This window comes from Mobula birostris, chromosome 7 (assembly GCF_030028105.1).
Source record: "Mobula birostris isolate sMobBir1 chromosome 7, sMobBir1.hap1, whole genome shotgun sequence".
NCBI classification, from domain to species: domain Eukaryota; kingdom Metazoa; phylum Chordata; class Chondrichthyes; order Myliobatiformes; family Myliobatidae; genus Mobula; species Mobula birostris.
The window spans coordinates 54200773-54218153 of NC_092376.1; the positions used below are offsets into that span (position 1 = coordinate 54200773).

The 17381-nt window shown below is 40.4% G+C and overlaps 1 protein-coding gene across 6 annotated transcripts in view; it reads right to left on the reverse strand.

Moving 5' to 3' along the window:
* Nucleotides 1-17381, reverse strand: part of LOC140200207 (coiled-coil domain-containing protein 138-like) — a 73948-nt gene that overhangs the window by 6775 nt on the left and 49792 nt on the right. For 4 of the 6 annotated variants that reach the window (XM_072263177.1, XM_072263178.1, XM_072263174.1 and 1 more), the window contains 3 exons: nt 15208-15327; nt 12084-12276; nt 5758-5934 (listed from right to left, as the gene is read on the reverse strand). In XM_072263177.1, coding sequence (XP_072119278.1) covers nt 5758-5934; nt 12084-12276; nt 15208-15327 — 490 coding nt within the window. Of the gene's footprint in view, nt 1-1333; nt 1602-5757; nt 5935-12083; nt 12277-15207; nt 15328-17381 lie in introns of all 6 variants that reach the window. The other 2 variants (XR_011886575.1, XM_072263175.1) reach the window with 2 other exon arrangements.

The following is a 17381-nucleotide window of genomic DNA, read 5'->3' on the forward strand; positions in this document are numbered from 1 at the left end:
AAAATATGAATGCAAGTTAGCCAATAATAAGAGCATACCAAAAGATTTTTCAGATATATAAAGAGTAAGGCAAGAGTGGACATTGGACCACTGGAAAAATAGTAATGAGGGAACAAAGGAATGGCAGAAAAACTAAATAAGTATTTTGTGTCAGTCTTCACTGTGGAAGATATCAGCAACCTGCCAGAAATTAAGAGTATCAGGGGCAGAAGTTAGTGCAATTACTATTACTAAGGAGAAGGTGCTTGGGAAGCTGAAAGGTCTGAAAGTGGATAAGTCATCTGGACCAGGACTAGAACCTAGGATTCTGAAAGAGGTAGCTGAGGAGATTATGGAGCTACTTTTTTGTTGAATGTTATCTAAAATCCAAAAATCCAGGTTTTTCTTTTTAATAATACACAATATGCTATCATTTGATATTAAACAGAAAACATTTTTAAACAACCTTTTTAGAATATTTGGAATTCGTAAGTTCGTGTGGTAAATACTGTCCATGTGCATGTGCTCACAGTACTGATACCTAATTTTAACATGAAAATTAATACTTCAAACTATTTTTTTAAAATATGGTGTTGATAAACATGCAAGATAAATTGGACCCATAGACATTTGCTAAGAAGACACATGGTTGTAACTGCAAGTTTTGGTAAACATCTTATCAAAGATCAGAAGGGAAATAGACCACTTAAAAGAAGAGACAGGTACCTGTAAGGGGTTTCTTCTTTCATATTACTTGCTAAGGCTAATAAAAGGGCTTCTTTGCAGTGTTACAATAAAATGGCTTCTTTGCAGTGTTAACTGCTGAGGTAAGGGGATTTCTATAGTAGCATGCTTGGATTATAATTGGTGATAATGGGACTTGTATTCATTTGCTAACCAATTGGGACAGATGTTATTCTTTCTTGTGTATCTGAAAATGTTGTTTGTGCGGGATTTGGTGAGAATGCGCCATGGGGATGAAGAGAGAAGACACACACGAAGAGATGCTGAGAGCTGGCTAGCGGAGCGGACCACAAGCGAGGGCTCGGGACCCGGCAGAGTTTTCAGAGGAAATCGAATGGTGGACCGAGGATATTGCATGAGCTCCAATGAGTTACTTGAGCACAGAACTGATAGTTACTGACTTGGCACCTTTATTGTATTTGTTTCTACTAACCCATCACCAAGAAATACTTATAAAGTGTAATCATTTAATCACATATGGCGTACTGTCTGTTATTTAGCGGTGTGGGGTACATGACACAGTATCCACACAATCTTGATTACCCAGTTTTGTGGGGCCGAAGGCTGCTCCCTCCTAGATGAAAGCGAGCTGAGTGAGCCTGAGGCTTACCAGGAGGCTACGTTGTGGGTTGCTCATCCGAGGATTTGATTCCATTCCATGCTGTGTGATCGCCCTGTTTAAATTATGCATGCTGCGGGGGCAGAAAGCTGGTGTGCCTCTGTGAGATTGCTGTTTATTACTGCATGCATGTTGGGTGGGGTGGCTGTTGGTACCCCGGAGGTCTTTGTTCCAGTTCAGACTAGCGCTGACGAAATGGTGGTGGGACTGCCAGTGTCTATTGGTACCCCAGGTGAGGCAGGGCCATGGGCTGTCTGTACTGTTAGGAGAGAGAGGAAAGAGTGGTCTGATTCAGAGGTAGTGTCTGTGAATAAATGTTCCAGCTATGCCAGGCTCTGCCTGGTTTTTGGGATAATGTCCACCCCTAAAAGGGCGGAGACGTGGGCGGAACGGACCTCTCAGTTGTTAGATGAGTGGCTGTGCTTGGCTGAGGGAAAGCGACAGGGATTTGTTGGAAGTTTGGATAGGCCGGCTGTTGACGTTGTCAGAACTGTCAGGTTCAATCACCCAAACAACAGGAATTCTGCAGATGCTGGAAATTCAAGCAACACACATAAAAGTTGCTGGTGAACTCAGCAGGCCAGGCAGCATCTCTAGGAAGAGGTGCTGCCTGGCCTGCTGCGTTCACCAGCAATTTTTATGAGGTTCAATTACCCCGTAGTGACAGCTGCCAGTTATCTGCAAGTGTGGGAAAATGCATTTGGTTCAACTGGAAGTAAAATGCAGCACCTGGGGAGATTTCAAAACGTGTCAGGAGATTGGGGAAAAGCTTTCAGTGTATCTTTTTCGGCTAGAGAAACAGCTAAATTGGTTGCAGTGGGGGGGGGGGTCATTCAGCTGATCAGAGAGGTGTCAGGAAACTTGGAGGAGATTCACTGGGGGAACTGTCTGGTGTCTCTTGGGGGACCACGTTCCTAGCAATATACCAAGGATCTCCCGGAAGATAAACACCCTATTTCTGAAGACCTAGTGGGACCGCGCTCCAGTAGGTCATTACGGAGGGATGGAAGCTATGCTAAAGCCATACTCGACACCGAGTCGCCAGTCGAGTTGCTGTACAGTTCGTTTTACAACCAGTTTCTGAAGCATTTACCCTTGATAACCTTCAGAGCACTGGAGATTTGGGGTACTAGTGCTGGTAATTATTCAGACAATGGTTATTGGTCAGTGAAACTGGAGTTCTCGGAGGCCAAGGTGGGGGTGTCTGAGGGTCATGAATCGTTAGTGCTGACGTGTCCGGACTCTGGTGCGACGAAAGTGAGCTGAGCGAGCCTGAGGTTTACCAGGAGGCTACATACGCAAAGCACAACACAGAGAAGCTAATCTTCTTCATGACTGACATTTCTAGAAGTGGCAGTGAATTGAACAGACATTAAAATAGAAAAACTACTGATACTGGAAACCTGAAATAAAAATAAATCCTGTGAACACTCAGCAGATCAGACACCATCTTTGGAAGGAGAAATAGAGTAACATTTTACATCAAAGCATTGACACATAGCTGGGTAAGGGTATATGGTAGAAGCTAGCAGTTGTCAACCTCATGCCCATAGTAACAACATTGAAGTAAAACACAAAAAATGCTGGAGGAACTCAGCAGGTCAGGCAGCATCTATGGAAATGAATAACATAGGATATAGAAATCTACAGCACATTAAAGGCCCTACAGTCCACAATGTTGTGCCAACCATGTAACCTACCCTAGAAACGGTCTAGAATTACCCTACCGCATAAGCCCACTATTTTTCTAAGTTCCATGTTCCCTATTGTATCCACCTCTGCCACAGTCGCAGCAGCGCATTCCAGGCACCCACCATTTTGTGTGAAGAACTGAGACCTGACATCTCCTCTGTGCCTACTTCCAAACACCTTAGAACTATGCCCCTCGTGTTAGTCATTTCAGGCCTGGGGAAAGGACTCTGGCTATCCACACAATCAATGTCTCTCATCAGCTTATATACTTCTATCAGGTCACCTCTCATCCTCCATCGCTCCAAGGAGAAATGGCCAAGTTCACTCAACCTATTCTTATAAGTTCACTCTTCAATCCAGGCAACATTCTTGTAAATCTCTTCTGCAGTCTTTCTATTTCAGGCCAAGACCCTTCTTCAGCACTAGAAAGGAAGGAGGAAGATGACAGAATAAAAAGATGGGGGGGAGGAGAAGGAGGATAGCAAGAAGGTGATGGGTGAAGCCCTGTGGATGGGAAAGGTAAAGGGCTGGAGAGGAAGGAGTATGATAGGAGAAGTGAGTGGACCATAGAAAGGGAAGGAGGAGGGAACACAGGGGGAGGTAATAGGCAGATGAGAAGAGGTAAGGGTCCAGATTGGGGAATAAAAGAGGGGAGAGGGAGGGAATTATTTTTCAAACTAGAAGGAGAAATTGATATTCATGCTATCAGGTTGGAGGCTACCAAGATGGAATACAAGATGTTGTTCCTCCAACCTATGGGTGGAGTCATCAAACCGCAAGAGGCCATGGACTGTCATGTCAGAACAGGAATGGGAATCTCAATTAACAGCTGGTCTCATTAACGAAGAGGAAGCTGCGTCAGGAGCACCAACACAATAGACAACCTCAGCAGTTTCACAGATGAATGTTGCCTCAAATGGAAGGACTGTTTGGGGTCCTGAATGGAGGTGAGGGAGAAGGTGAATGAGGAGGTAGCACTTTGGTTGCTTGCAGGGATGAGTGCTTGGAGAGAAATTAGTGGGAAGGAACGAATGGACAAGGGAATCCCTGCAGAAACCGAAGAGAAAGGTGGAGGTAAGGATATGTTTGGTGATAGACTCCCTTTGGAGATGATATAAGTTGTGAAAGATGATGCGTTTAATGTGGAGGCTCATGGAGTGGTAGGCAAGAACAAGAGGAACTGTTAAGGTGGCAAGAGAATGGTGTGAGCATGGATGTTCAGGAAATGGAAGAGACGCAGGTAAGGGCAGCATCAATGGTGCAGAAAGTCAAACCCCATACTTTGAAGGAGGACATCGCTGATGTCCTGGAAAAGAAAGTCACATCCTGGGAACAGATGCAGCAGAGACAAAGGAACTAAGAAAAGGGAATAGCATTTTTACAGGAGACAAGGTGGGAAGATAATACTCAAGGGAATTGGTAGGTTTATAAAAGTTGTCAGTTGACAGTTTGTCTCCAAAAGAGACACAGAGATCAAGAAAGGGGAGGAAGGTATCAGAGGTGGAAGTTAGAAACAAAGTTGATGAAATTGACGAGCTCAGCATGGGTGCAAGAAGCAGCACCAATACAGTTGTCAATGTAGCAGAGAGCGAGTTGGGGAACATTACCAGGGAAGGCTTGGAACATGGACTGTTCTATATAACCAACGAAAAGGCAGGCCTTGCTGGGGGCCATGGCTACCTCTCAAGTCTGGAAAAAGTGTGCGGAGCAGAAGAAAAAAAACATTGTTGATGGTGAGGACCAGTTCTGCCAGATGGAGGAGGGTAGGGGGAGGGGAACTGGTTGGTTCTTTTATTGAGAACAAAGCACAGAGCTTTAAGGCCGCCTTGATGGGAGATAAAAGTGTTTAGGGAATAGAAATCCATGGTGAAAATGAGGCTATCAAGGTCAGGAATTGAAAGTTACTGAGAAGATTGAGAGCATGAGAAGCGTTGTGTATGTAGGGGAGGCTGAACCAAGGGGGATAGAATGGAGTCACGGTATGCGGCCATGTGTTCAGTAACAGGAGCAGGCAGAGACAATAGGCCTGCCCGGACAGTCAGGTTTGTGGAGGTTGGGTAGAAGGTAGAAGCGAGCAGTGCGGGGCAAGGGAACTATTTGGTGGCTGTGGATGGGAGTTCTCCAGAGTTGATGAGGTCAGTGATGGTGTCAGAGACAGTTTTCTGATGGTCCAGAGTGGGGTCCTCTTCAAGGGGTAGACATGACGGGGTGTCTGAGAGTTGCTGTCTGGCCTCAGCAAGATAAAGGTCAATCTGTCACAGTACAACAGCACCCACAACAACATTTAAGTTCTGGTTTTGGAGCTAGAATCAGATATGGCTGTGTCTTGTCACACTCTGGAGAATATCTCACTTACAATTTCTGCGCTTGCGTCTGTATAATCAAAGTCATGTACAGATATGGTTGGGAGTCATCAAAGATGCTGTGAAATAAATGCCAAGGAATTTCTGCATCATGGACCATGGATACATTCACATGGACAATATTTATTATAAGAACTTATTAATTCCAGGTATTTTACAAGACCATTTAAAATATTCTTTGTATTTTATACCAAATGATACCACACTTCCATATTTATGTATCACTAAAACAAAAACCTAGATACTCTGCATTTTAGGTAACATTCAAAAAATATTTCACTTAAAGCAAATACACTGTGAATTACTGGATTACTGTTCAGATTCTTTATCAGTGAAGTTTGAATGTATAAAGATACTTACTTGATTCCATTGTCATTTGCAGAATAATGTCAACAGCACTGTACAGTAGATTTTTACTTGAGGGTTTCAAGTAGCAAAGAATAATCTGCAGAGCCTGATACTCCAAGAATAAAGCCTTGCCTTCATCTGTGTTCAGGTCAGTAAGAAGTATGTTGAAAACTTGAGCCAAATAATCCACTGTCAGTGAGAAGGCAATGAGATAAAAGTCTTAAAAGTCTTAATATCATGTTCGTATTAAGAAATAAAGACAAGCAAAGCAATATATTAAAGTCCATCAGCTTGGCCCATTTTGTAGCATTTTTGCCTCTGAATTATGAGTTTACCTTGAAGTTTGAACAAAAGATGGTTTTACTTTTCCTTGGAGGCATAAAAATTGAGAAGAGATGTGTAAATGCATAAAAGATCATGATGTGTTCAGCTCGGACAAAGCAGAAAGACAAATGCTGAAGGAACTCAACAGGTCAGGTAGCATCTATGGAAATGAATAAACAGTTGACATTTCAGGCTGAGACCCTTCTTCAGGACTAGAAAGGAAGAGGAAAGATGCCAGAATAAAAAGGTGGGGGAGAGAAGGAGGATAGCTAGATGATAGGTGAAGCCAGGTGAATAGGAAAAATAAAGGCAGGAGAGAAAGGAATCTGATAGAAGAGGAGAGTGGATCATAGAAGAAGAGAAGGAGGGGACTCAGGCAGAGGTGACAGGCAGGTGAGAAGAGGCAAGAAGAGTGAGCGGGGAATAGAAGAATATTGAAAGGCCTATATACAATGGATGTGGAAAGAAAAGACATTTCCACTATTGGGAGAATCTAGGACCAGAACGCACAGCCTCAGAATATAATAATGTACTTTAGAACAAGAATTGGCTGAATTTCTTTAGACAGAGGGTGGTTAATTCATGGAATCCATTGCCACAGATGATAGAAGAGGCCAAGTGATTGGGTATATTTAAAGCAGACATCAAAGGTTACAGAGAGAAGGCAAGAGAATGGGGTTGAGAGGGATAATAAGATCAGCCATGATCAAATGTTGGAGCAGACTCGATGGGCTGAATAGCCTAATTCTGCTACTATGTCTATGGTCTTAAATTCTTTCTAGAAATCCATAAAGGGGAAAAAACATTAAAAACCATTTATGTTATTAAGGATTTAAAAGGTCATACTTGATGAAACTACATTTTCAAGGTGTTCAGTCACTCAATTTTCCATCATAATGTGTGAGGAAAATGTATTTTTGTGATTGTACCTCAGGCTTCCCTTAATATTTTCTAAAAAAATATATAACTTTATCAGGAATGTAAGAAATTAACAAATAAAAACTGCAGCAGGCTAAGTGGCGCCTTCTGTTTTGAAATTAAGATTACAGCTAACTTCAGCATTAAGGGAGCAGAGAATCTATTAATTTCTGGCCTGCATATTCTGGGTGTCTGAGCCTCCACAAGCCTATCGGATAATAAACCTCAAAGATTCATAACCCTCAAGATGAAGAAATTTCAGCATCTCAGTCCCCAAAAGCCTACTCTTCCGATACCACTTTGGTGACATCTCAGCAGGACAGGCCTCATTCCTGCATTAACTCATCAAGACCTGCAGGAATTTTCTATGTCTCAAGCTGAGAGCTCTCATATAGAGTACAGATTCAGTTTGCTGAATTTCCTCACAGGATAAAACTGTACTCCAGAAATCAAGTAGTAAGCTGTTGCAAGAACTCCTTTCTTACATAAGGAGTCCAGATAGTTTCAGATATTTAATTAACTTAATTACCTGCATCAATCTAGCACTTATGTTGAAGATGGAAGCGCAGAAAAATAAAGCCATTAAATAAAAGGATTGCACTTTAGACAACAAGATCATAAGATATAGGAGCAGAATCAGGCCATTTGGCCTATCACATCTGCTCTGCCATTTCATCATGGCTGATCCAATTTTCCTCTCAGCTCCAATCTCCTGCCTTCTACCCATATCCCTTCATGCCCTGACCAATCAAGAATCTATCAACCTCTGCCTTAAATATACATAAAGACTTGGCTTCCACAGCTGCCTGTGGTAAAGAATTCCACAGATTCACCCCTCTCTGGTTAAATAAATTCCTCCTCATCTCTGTTCTACAAGGACGTCCCTCTATTTTGAGGCTATGTCCTCTGGTCTTAGGCTCTCCCACCATAGGAATCATCTCTCCAAATCCACTCTATCACGGCCTTTCACCATTTGATAGGTTTCAATCAGGTCACCCCTCATTCTTCTGAATACTGGTATACTGCATACAGGCACAGAGCCATCAAATGCTCTCCATATGACAAGCCATTCAATCTTGGAATCATTTTTGTGAACCTCCTTTGAACCCTCTCCAGTTTCAGCACATCCTTAAACTGCTCACAATACTCCAAGTGAGGCCTCACTAGTGCCTTATAAAGCCTCAACATTATATCCTCACTTTTATATTCTAGTCCTCTTGAAATGAATGCTAACATCACATTTGCCTTCCTCACCACAGACTCAACCTGCAAATTAATCTTTAGGGAATCCTGTGCAAGGACTCCCAAGACACTTTGTACCTCAATATTTTTGTATTTTCTCTCTATTTAGAAAATAGTCAATCCTTTAATTTCTTCTACCAAGTGCATGACTATACCCGACACTGTATTCCACCTGCCATTTCTTTGCCCATTCTCCTAATCTGTCCTTCTGTAGCCCCTCTACTTCCTCAAAAATACCTGCTCTTCCACGTATCTTCATATCACCTGCAAACTTTGCAACAAAGCCATCAACTCCATCATCCAAATCGTTGACATATTACATAAAAAAAAAAAAAAATCGGTCCCAACATAGATCCCTGTGGAACACCGCTAGTCACTGGCAGCCAGTCAGAAAAGGCTCCCTTTATTCCCACTCTTTCCCTCCTACCATTCAGCCCCTGCTACATCCATGCTAGAATCTTTCCTATAATACCATGGGCTCGTAGCTTGTTAAGCAGCCTCATGTGTAGCATCTTGTCAAAGGCCTTCTGAAAATCCAAGTACACAACATCAAACGATTCTCCTTTAATTATTCAGCTTGTTATTTCTTCAAAGAATTCCAACCGGTGTGTCAAACAAGATTTTCCTCTTCGAGGAAACCATGATGACTATTTTAATCATGTATCTCCAAGTACCCCAAGACCTCATCCTAAATAATCGACTCTGACATCTTCCCAAGCACTGAAGTCAGACTAACTAGCCTATAGTTTCCTTTCTTCTGCCTCTTTCCCTTCTTAAAGAGCAGAGTGACATTCACAATTTTCCAGTCTTCCAGAATCTAGTGATTCTTTAAGGATCATTACTAATCCATAATCTCTTCAGCCACCTCTTTCAGAACATGGAGTGCATACCATCTGGTCCAGGTGACTTACCCACCTTCAGACCTTTCAATTTCCTCAAGAACCTTCTCTCTAGTTATGGTAACTTCCCACTTCATGCCCCTGACCCCTGGGACTTCCACCATACTGCCAGTGTCTTTCACAGTGAAGACTGATGCTAAATACTTATTCAGTTCATCTGCCATTTCATTGTCCCCCTTTACTACCTCTCCAACATCGTTTTCCAGCAGTCCGATATCCACTCTCATCTCTTTTTTACACTTTATGTATCTGAAAAAATTTTTAGTATCCTCTTTAACATTGGCTTGCTTACATTCGTATTCCATCTTTACCTTCATGACTTTTTTAGTTGCCTTTTGTTGGTTTTTAAAAGCTTTCCAATCCTCTAACTTCCCACTAATTTTTACACTATTCTATGCCTTGTCTTTGGCTTTTATGTTGGCTTTGACTTCTCTTGTTAGCCACAGTTATGTCATCTTTCTTTTAGAGCACTTCTTCCTCTTTGGAATGTATATATCCTGTGCCTTCTGAATTTCCTCCAGAAATTTCAGCCATTGCTACTCTGCCGTCATCCCTGTCAGTGTTCTTTTCCAATCAATTCTGGCCAACTCCTCTCTCATGCCTCTGTAATTCCCTTTTCAACATTGTAATACTGATACATCTGACTTTAGCATCTCCTTCTCAAATTTCCAGAGTGAATTCAATCATATTATGATCATCTGCCCCTAAGGGCTCTTTTATCTTAAGCTCCATAATCAGGTCCAGTTCATTGCACAACACCCAAGCCAGAATAGCTAATCCCCTAGTGGGCTCAACCATGAGTTGCTCTAAAAAGCCATCTCGTAGGTACTCCAGAAATTCCCTTCTTGGAATCCAGCACCAACCTGATTTTCCCAAACTACCTGCATATTGAAGCTCCCTATGACTATTGCAACATTGCCCTTTTGGCATGCCATTTTTCTATCTCCTGTTGTAACTTGTAGACCACATCCTTACTACTGTTTGGGGGGTTGTATACAACTCCCATCAGAGTCTTTTTACCTTTACAGTTCCTTAGCTCTATCCACAATGATTTAACACCTTCCATCCTTATGTCACCTCTTTCTAATGATTTGATTTCATGTTTTTTTAAAAACACCAGAGCAACACTGTCCCCTTTGCCTTCCTGCCTAATCTTTCGATACAATGTGTATACTTGGACATTAAGCTCCCAGCCATGATTCAGTGATGCCTGCAACACCATACCTGCCAATCTGTGTTGCAACTTCATTTAATTTATTCCGTATACTGCGTGCATTCAGATACAACACCTTCAGTCCTGTATTCACCTTTTTTTACTTTGTCCACCTTTTATGTTGCAACTCATCCCGTTGACTGCAATTTTGCCCTACCAACAGTCTCTCCTCACTACCCATTGCCTCTGTTTGTAAACGAGCTACCTCATCTTCTATACTATTATCCGCCTTTCCCACAATAATTCTCGCACTGAAATATAGGCAGCTCAGGACACTAGTCGCACCATGCTCAACCTTTTGATTCTTAACTTCGTTTTATGTCTTACCAATATCTGCCTCCACAAATCTCCACAAACTGTTCTGGCGCTCTAGTTCCCATCCCCAGGTTCATAAATGGTGGCAGATGACAAGAATAAAGAATTCAAAACAATGTAAAGTGTTTATAAGGCCACTTTTGCATATCCCATTGAATAAAAGACTATTATAACCTTAAGGTAACCTTGATGTACATTTATGAGGATACAGCAGTGGATCTAACAGAGGATTTAAAAATTATCATTGTTTTATTATTGTAAATGCAACAAGACTATGGCCTAGAAATTATTCCATATCAAGAATAAAACATTATGCTAGCATTGCATAATAGTTTTACACGAGGGTCTGTTAGTGCAAAGACCAAGGGGCCATGCACAACAGGCATTGCACAATGAATATTCATATTTGTTTCAGGAAATCAGAGGTTGGAGGTAATGGAGGAGTAGTAATGGATACAGTGGCAATAGGTGGAGTATGAACAGGGTTGAGTCATAGCATCTGATGAGATGGGAGTGGGAGTCAGACCAGGGCAGTGACTAATGATGGGAGAATCAGGGTCCAAGTTGTGGCAGAATCTGGTAGCAATCTTGAGGACCATGGCAAAGCACAGGAGCAATAAATACACAAGTACTTAGAGGACCAATCTATAGTGGGTGGTAAGCACCAAACACTAATAAAACCTTCTCAGGCAGGCTCCCATTATGTTTTGGTGAAGCTAGACACAAATTTTGTTGTGAAAGCATCCTTCTGGCTCATGATGGTCATCCTATGTCATTGAGGGATCATGTATGCTAATTTAATTTCATGGAACTGGCATCCTAAATGTGCTTGCATGAGATTGCACATGTTCAGGCTCCTCAAGGCGTCATACACACAGAAGACCCAACCCAATTGTTTAAACTTCATGAATGGTGAAAATAACTCCCAACATTTTCAGTAAGTGGTGCTCATAACTTTGCACTATTCAAAAGAATTCTTAATCCTTTGGTGGGATGGCAGAAGAGTTGGTCAAAAAGATTTAAAATTATTAAAACAGAGGAGACAGGCTGTGGAAAATATAAATATACAGCATGTTGTTGACTTCATTAAACTTGTGATTAGTTCTGCACAAGCCAATAAAACATTTAAATGAAAATTTAAAATATACTTGAAGCAGAGGGGAGACAAGGATAGTAATTAGTATTTGCTTGGTGAAGCAAAACTCTGGAACAGAAGAAATGCACATTTCGGCCACTATGAAACTATTTTCTAAATACTCCAGCTGGGTTACTATTAAGTCTTGCATGTAGAAAATAAGAAAGACGCCAAATTTCCCAGAATAGTCTCTGGGATTGGAATCTTCCAATATCACCTGAAATAAAGCAAGATCTGTGCTATGTTTGTAGGTCTCTTAGATCATTATAAAATTAAATAAATATCTCCCCACCTTGTGTGATTGTTTTGAGGATACAGAGAGCTGATAAAAATCGAACATTAAGATTAGAGCTCTTGAAGAAAGCAGCTGCTTTTGGAACGGCTTCTGCACCAGATCCTGAAGGACTATCCTGTATTGCCCGGCTCATATTTCCTTGGAACAAGTCTTCTCCTAGTCGTCGCATTGTTGAAACAAGCACAGTCTGCTAATGTTCAAATTATTAAGTATCACTGATACAAACATGAAATAGTCAACAATCTGTAACTAAATTTTTGCCAGTGTTTTAAAATTGTAATAAGCAAAATAAAGTTGTTCAGGAAAGTGTTTCAGACGGTCTTGCAGAGATGCAGTATAGAATTACTAGTACAATTGCAGAGACTAAGGAATCTTAGATAGTGATGAGGTGGTGTATAGGAGTGAGATAGATCTGCTGGTGGTGTCGCAACAACAGGTTTATATTCAATATTAGTAAGACCAGGGAACTGACTGTCCTTCAGGAAGGGGGAGTTGAGAGAACATGTACCAGTTCTCATTAAGGGGCCAGCAGTGGAAAGGGTGAACAATTTTAAATTCCTGGGTGTCAACGTGTCTGAAGATCTATCCTGAACATATTGATGTAATTATGAAGGCTATATTTCATTATGGGTTTGAAGAGATGTGTGGCACATGGCCAAATGGTTAGGGTGTTGGACTAGTGATCTGAAGATCGTGGGTTCGAGCCTCGGTGTGTCCTTGAGTAAGGCACTTAACCGCACAATGCTCCAGTCTACCCAGCTGAGAATGGGTACCGGCAAAAATGCTGGGGGTTCACCTCGCGATAGACTGGCATCCTATCCGGGGGGGGGTGTCTTGTACTCTCAGTCGCTTCACGCCACGGAAACTGGCATAAGCACCGGCCTGATGGGCCACAAGGCTCGTGACAGACTTTAATTGAAGTCACCAAAGATTCTAGCAAATTTCTACAGATGTACCATGGATACATCTGACTGGTTGTATCACTGTATGGAGGTGCCAACGTACAGGGTCAGAAATATCTGCAGAGGATTGTGTTGGATAGCCTGCATATGTCATGCTTCCGACACTGCGATAAAATTCCCACAACTCACAGTTCGTAACCATACACCTTTAGGAAACCAGAGCTCTCATAGAAACCCATGTGGTAATGGGGAAAATGTACAAACTCCTTACAGGCAGCGGTGGCAATCAAATTACCGTGCCACCACAGGAGGTTGAAATGTGAACTGATACAGATATTAAAATTCATGAAGGGTTCAGCCAGAGTATGTAAATTACACTCTATGGTAGAAGGAACATAAACAGAAAAACATAATACAAAGATGATTTGCAAAAGAAACTAGACTCTGGAATTGGACATCACAGTGCAGACAGATTCAGTGGTGTTCAAAAAGGAGCTGGATAATTACATGAAAGATTTAGCAAGGCTAGCTGGATTAGTCTTACATAAAATCAGTAAGGACTTAATGGGCCATGATATTATTCAACAGCAAATGCCACACCAATACCGACTAAGCAAACTTGGGAGTCCTAGTGTAGGATTTCCTAAAGGTTAAATTGGTAGTAAGGAAGACAAATGCAATGTTAGCATTCATTTCTCAAGGACTGGAATATAAAAGCAAGGAATATAAAAGATTTGAAGCTGAGGTTTATAAGGCTTTGGTCAAGCCAAATTTAGAGTATTTGTGAGCAGTTTTAGGCTCCACATCCAAGAAAGAATGCACGGTCCAGAGAAGTTTACAAGAATGATCCCAAAAAATGAAAGGGTTAAGATATGAAGAGTGTTTGATGGCTGTGGTCTTGTATTCATTGGAGTTTAGAAGAATGAGGAGGGATTGAAGTGAAACCTACCAAATATTGAAAGGCCTAGATAGGATCAAAGTGAAGACGATGCTTCCAATAGTAGGAGAGTCTTGGACAAGAGGACACAGACTCAAATAGAAAGGTGTCTCTTTAGAACAGAGATATGGAGGAATTTCTTTCTTTGACTGGTGAATCTGTGAAACTCATTGCCACATAAAGCTTGGGGAGGCTGTCATTTGGTATATTTAGAACCAAGGTTGATGGGTTCTTGATTAGTAAGGGTGTCAAAGGTTACACGGAGAAAGCAGAAGAATTGAGTTGAGAGGGAAAATAAATTAGTCATGATTGAAAGACAGAGCAGACTCAATGGACCGAATGGCCAAATTCTGCTCCTAGTTCAATGGTCTTAAATGTTCAACCACAACTACTTTCAATTAGTTAATATTTTTGTAAATAAATTGGAACAAAAATTGTTAATTTGTATTATATTTGTTTGTTCTAATCATTTGCAATATAATCCATATTCTTCAATTCCTCAACACATTCAAGCCTCTTCCTTACTTAAAAGGTAACAATCAGTGAATAGCATTAACAATAATAGATAAATGATAAATTGAAGACCAGATGCAAAGAAAAATTTCTGCTTCTGAACTTGATTGTTTTCTCCATTCAAGATTCATAACTCCATTCTTCTTCAAGCCCTTCCGCTTGCACAAAGAGTAAACAAGAACATAATGATTTTTGTCCGAACAGATTTTAATCTTGTTTGCTACTCAAATAGTTAATTCAACATAAGGTAAGGATTTATAGAAACTAGCTTGATCTAATAGGTGTTACTGACTGAGATAAAGGAGCTAAAGTAGTGGCAATTTTGATTACTGCATTTGGGTCTTGAGTATTTGTAATATCTTTCTAAAACATCTAGTTCCATAGACATTATGGACAATTAACTGAAATACATATCTGAAGGAAGCAAATGAGTGTGTAGATGCTGACTTCTTATAAAGATGTTCAGACACTATGCTGTCTGGACCAACTGCATTTGTCCAAGATGCTCAATGGCTTAACTACTGGTCATCTTACCTTCATGGAACCAGGTTTTCTCTCCGCACACTATATTGTGAATAAATATTAAATTAAAGAGCACTCTTTAAAGTGACATTCCAATCATAATATTGCTGTATGGTTAAAGGTAGCCTCCTGAAAAAATAATATCTTCTGATCACAACCGAAGTTTTATGAAAAACATTATTGGATTCCACTCAGAGTATTCAACAAGCAGAGCATCGGTTGAAGGAAGAAAAATTGCTCCACTTACCTGTGTCCCTCTTCTGTCTATATGCCTTAAAGCCCAATAAATGAATTTTACCAGTGCGAGCTGCAGTTTGATATTCCCAGGTGGCATTAAATGAATTTGTGCTGTGATCAAGGGCAGGATCTGAAGCAGAAAGTCATCAGGAACAAAAATGGTTGTCTTGTTAGAGCAATGTAAGTTATTTAAATGCTCCAAATAAATGTAAAAACAGTAAATGCTGGATCAGCTATGTTTACTTCCCAGAGATCAGCTGTGTCACAGCAGTTAATGCTTCAAGTCAAAGACCTTCACACTCTTGCTAGAAGTATTTTCTATACCATTTTGATTGGAATCATAGAATGGAATAGCTCAAAAAGATGCCATTTGTGTCATATGCAAGAGTTTTCTAGTTAGTCTGACAGCCCTGTCATTTCCCCATATCCTTGCAAAATTTTATCCAATTCCTTTTGGAAAAATATTATGGAATCTGTTTTCACCAGCCTTAGAAGTAGCGCATTTTAGAACAAAAGAATACAGAGCACAAATTTTGTTTCGTGTGCACCTCCCTTGCATCCATATCCTCTTCTTGTCAATTTATAAATCTAAGAATCATAAAGAGCATTTTAGGAATATCTTGCCACCTTCATTGAGTTCTTGGGTTTCCCCATCCCTGCACCCATGTAATATATAACATTTAGTTTACATTGCCATTTCTCTTTCCTACAACCAGTCTTAATCATTGACATTTAACAGGTTTTCCCCTCTTGACCCAGCATGCCTATGCCCAACTGAAACCTGTTGCTGATTTTCAAATGTTATACTTCTTTAGTTTTATCCTATGTTAATTGAGATGTATACACTCTTTCAATCTATCATTTTCATTTGCAATTTCATCTTTGTACACTTAGTACGCAATTTCATTCTCAATGGAGTAAAGAACGTGACATGTATCATAAACTATTTTTTTCTGATTCATTTTAACCCTTCTCTTCAGTCATTCAGCCATCTGTGGTCCTTCCTCATAAATGGTCAAGTATTCAAACTGTCATTACTTCCAAAACAAACAAGATAAAATCTGCAGGAGCTTGAAATCCAAACAACACACACAAAATGCTGGGGGAGCTCAGCAGGCCGGGCAGCATTTATGGAAAAGATGCGTCTCGGCCCGAAACGTCAACTATTCCCTTTTCCATAGATGCTACCTCCCCCAGCATCTTGTGTATATTGCTACTATTTCAGAAATGTCCCTTAAGTTCTAAAACTAGAAAATATTAAAATAACTTTTCTAAGTATACCCTGAAGAGAAAAACACACACATTAAAAGGGCCAGGTGTCATCATGACTGCCAAACCAAGAGATTTACATTTAACTCCTACTTGAGAGATTCACGTACAAAAGCATACACTCAATGTGTGCTACATTGTCAATCTTCTGGTAATATGCTTCAGGTAAGCATAAAATATCTTTGTGGCACTAGCATGAAGCAGAATCATCCATAGTGCCAATGGTGTTACAAAAATAGCTTTTGGCCATTATCACAGGGGAACTGAACTGTAGCCTGTTGCAACCAGAAAACTGACTGCTTTTTTTTTTCCAAAATACAGAAGTGACTGAATTTCTGAAGTATCTTCCTGACTATAAAGTATTTTTAATGGCCTGAAAGGAATTGAAATATTTGACTTAACAAGCACGAAGAACAAAAATCCAACAGATTAAGAAATTACAGTTTTCCCAGACATGATTAAACAGGGAAGGTATGGACACTTCTGGCATAAACACATCAGTAGCTTCTAATTAGCTTGGATTTGTTAAATAAAGTATTTATATATCCAATGCAAAATTTAAAATAACCCGTATAAGAAATAAATACCTGTGCAAGTAAATTATAAATTTTATTTCTGTTTGAATAATTTTATATATCAACCTCATAACCTACAGTATGTTGCTTCCTTGATAAATCCTATTTTCTAACTTTTTTCTGTACCCATCAACATAAACATCAATAACAACCTTATGCAGATTTCCATTTCTTCTAATAAAATGCGTCTCTGCATTGCAAGCTTTGAGCTTAGTGATGCCAGCAACTTTACAACATTCATAAAGATAAAATACATTATGCTGCACATATAAAATGCAAAAGAGCAGTTGAGCAATAAACTGGACTGGTCAAAGAACACTGAGGCTGTCTGCAAGAAGGG